The 3,200-nt window shown below is 35.3% G+C and overlaps 1 protein-coding gene across 1 annotated transcript; it reads left to right on the forward strand.

Annotated features, from left to right (window-relative positions):
• Window positions 1-611: 611 nt before the first annotated feature.
• On the forward strand, window positions 612-2,662 carry LOC126982053 (uncharacterized). The gene is made up of 2 exons (XM_050833768.1): window positions 612-1,348; window positions 1,533-2,662. Exons 1-2 carry the CDS (start codon window positions 1,168-1,170, stop codon window positions 2,660-2,662), a joined length of 1,311 nt encoding a protein of 436 aa, XP_050689725.1. The 5' UTR covers window positions 612-1,167.
• The last annotated feature ends 538 nt before the right edge of the window (window positions 2,663-3,200 follow it).

The raw sequence follows: 3,200 nt of genomic DNA on the forward strand, positions 1-3,200 counted from the left end.
TATATATGGCCTGGATGGTAGTCGGCCCCAGCCCGGCATGGCATTGGCAAGTGTTTTATAGTGGCGCCATCTTTTCTTGGCTCATGTTGCGACCCGGAGCTCGTTATTAATTCACTTTGACGGTTTCCTTTAGAGTCCGGGTTGATGTGTGGTCTTCACGACAGCATATGGCTGAAAAATCCCAGGTAGTAGCTGTGGATTCGAACCCGCGACGTACATCATGCGGTGAATGCGGGACCCGCACGCTAACCACCCAGCCACCGCCTACCCACATATATATATATATATATATATATATATATATATATATATATATATATATATATATATATATATATATATATATATATATATATATATATATATATATATATATATATATATATATATATATATATATATATATATATATATATATATATATATATATATATATATATATATATATATATATATATATATATATATATATACACACACACACACACATATATATATATATATATATATATATATATATATATATATATATATATATATTATGTCGCTCATTTGCGAGAAGAGTGACATAACTCAAACATTTGCTATTTTGAGTTATTGCCACCATCAAAAAGCCCGTGTCAAGCTCTATAAGTGACAATAACGTCATAACTGAGTCTGCAAATATGGCCGCTAGAGAGCGTCATGTGTCACTCGTGCACTACCTCGATCGTCATAACATTGGGTATCAATTTCGACACATCTCAGTTACTCAAGAGCTTTATTGGAGTGAGGATGTATGCTGCTGCGTGAACACTGGCATATTTTGTACTATGTCATCATTGTAACTAATGTGAGTATTCCCTTACTATGTTTATTTTTTCATGTACAATGTATTAATTTGAGTTGAGACAGTATTCATGCAAACCTTTAATGAGGCTATATGAAACTATTCCAAGATATGACAGTCTTCAAGCAAACTACTACTAACATCTAAGTATTTACTCAAGTTATGTCACTATTACAACCCACTAAAACCTACATAGCTTTCAAGGAAATTAGTTGATTTCAATATATGACTCTATTGAAGCAAACAATATGATTCTTAACCATTTTTTACATATTTTATTTAGAATTAGGTCGCTCTTCCCACAGAACAAGAGTGTCATATCAATTTAAGCAAGATTTATGTCACTTTGTTATTTTTTCTTCAATGCCAATGAACTGAAAAATGCACTTATTTCTTATTTCTTCTTTGCAGAAAATATGAGTAGCAGAGGTAAGAAGCTCGTGAACTTGGCGTTGCAGTCCAAAAAGAACATGAATGGGTTAAAGCCTCCCCAAGTTGATGACAATAACTCCAAAACATGTTAGTATTTTACCTACGCATTTTTTGAAAAGATTTTGAACAAAATAATTAGTACCTACAATATAGTTTTTTCTCTTCTACGATTTATAATGAATTTATTTGCATCTTTTATAAAATTGAGCATTTAAAAAGAATTTCAGCTAGCCTAGGATTAATATTGATATACTTTTTTTTGTTGTTGCAGCAACCACTCCCAGTGCATCACCATATGAAGTTCTGGAAACAAATTGCTATGAAGATTCCAGTACTGGCACTCGGCAAGAGCTTCAGCCAAAACCATCAACTTCGTCAAAAGCCGATCATCAAGTATTAAACTCATCCTCAAGTAATTCGTCCTCAACATCAAGTTCATCTTCAGAGTCAAGTGATACTTTATGTAGTGACGTCGATACAGATGATTCAGTTTCTGATAAGGATTACGTGCCTGATAAAGAGGATGAAACAGATGAGACTGAAGATGAATCACTACCAAGAAATCAGTCACTTTGTCCAGATAAATCAAAAGCAAGCCAGGAAAGCGTGTCTATTTTGGTAAGTCCGGCGAAGAAAGGCATCAAACGAAAGAGGCGTCCTGAAACATGGAAGAGAAACAAACAAAAACAGCTGCGAAATGCGGGAAAAGCCTACACCATGCATACCAAAAAAAAAACAATGAGGACAGAAAGAAGAATGAAACCACCTTGTGGTGAAAAATGTAGGCTTAATTGTTCATCGAAAATCGATGAAGAAGCTAGAATGGAGATCTTCAACTCTTATTGGGACTTGGGTGAATTATCCCTACAGCGCCAATTTCTAGCCAATTCAATAACAGCCATTGAACCGACCTATAGATACGTTCGCATAGGTGGAAGTCGTCAGCCAAGAGCCTTGAACAGCGCATTTCATCTCCATGTGAATGGTGAGAAAGTTCGAGTATGCAAGCTGTTTTTTAAGAACACCTTGGATATAAATGACAGACCCATACGCACTGTTCTAGAAAAACAGAAAAAAATTGCTGGAACACTATTGGAACCTGACCTCAGAGGAAAACATGACAATCATGCTACTGTTAGTCAAGAAATTCGAGATGGAATAAAGCAGCATATAGACTCCATACCAAAAATTGAAAGCCACTACACTCGAGCCAATACTTCCAAGATGTTCATTGATGGCAGCAAGTCAATTGCTGACATACACAAGGATTATGTAGCAAAATGCAAAGAAGAACAGAAGCAGTTTGGAAATTATACACTCTTCTACAGAATATTCACAGAGGAGTATAATATTTCCTTACACTCCCAAAAAGGATCAATGCGATGTTTGCACCGCTTTTGAAAACGCCACTGAAACTGAGAAAGATGATATGAAGGAAAGTTATGATTTGCACCATCGAGAAAAGGAATTATCAAGAACAGAAAAAGCACGAGATAAGGAGAAGAAAAACTGTGCTGTTGCAGTATATGATTTACAAGCTGTTATGCAGCTACCTAAAGGAGAGGTTTCAGTATTTTACTATAAATCCAAATTAAATGTACTTAATTTTACCATATACAACCTGATATCTAATGCATGCAATTGCTATATTTGGAATGAATCCAATGGCCATAGAGGAGTAAATGAGCTTGGTACTTGTGTTCTGAAGTACTTAAAGGATACTTGTGATTCTGGTTGCACTGATTTTATTTTTATTCTGATAACTGTTCAGGACAGCAGAAAAACAAGTTTATGCTTGCTCTATATCTGTATGCTGTAACAAACTTGGATATACATTCCATTACTCACAAGTACCTGATCAAAGGGCATACTCAAAATGAGGGAGGTTCGCATTCGCTGATCGAGAGGCAAGTTAAAAGGCTTCTTAAAAGTGGACCGA

Source organism: Eriocheir sinensis, chromosome 50 (assembly GCF_024679095.1).
Source record: "Eriocheir sinensis breed Jianghai 21 chromosome 50, ASM2467909v1, whole genome shotgun sequence".
Lineage (NCBI taxonomy): Eukaryota > Metazoa > Arthropoda > Malacostraca > Decapoda > Varunidae > Eriocheir > Eriocheir sinensis.

Excerpts from the sequence above, each read along its gene's own strand:
- LOC126982053 (XM_050833768.1), top strand. The coding sequence starts at position 1,168 with ATGTCACTTTGTTATTTTTTCTTCAATGCCAATGAACTGAAAAATGCA. Across the intron at positions 1,349-1,532 it reads TGACAATAACTCCAAAACAT|CAACCACTCCCAGTGCATCA; the intron begins GTTAGTATTTTA and ends TTGTTGTTGCAG.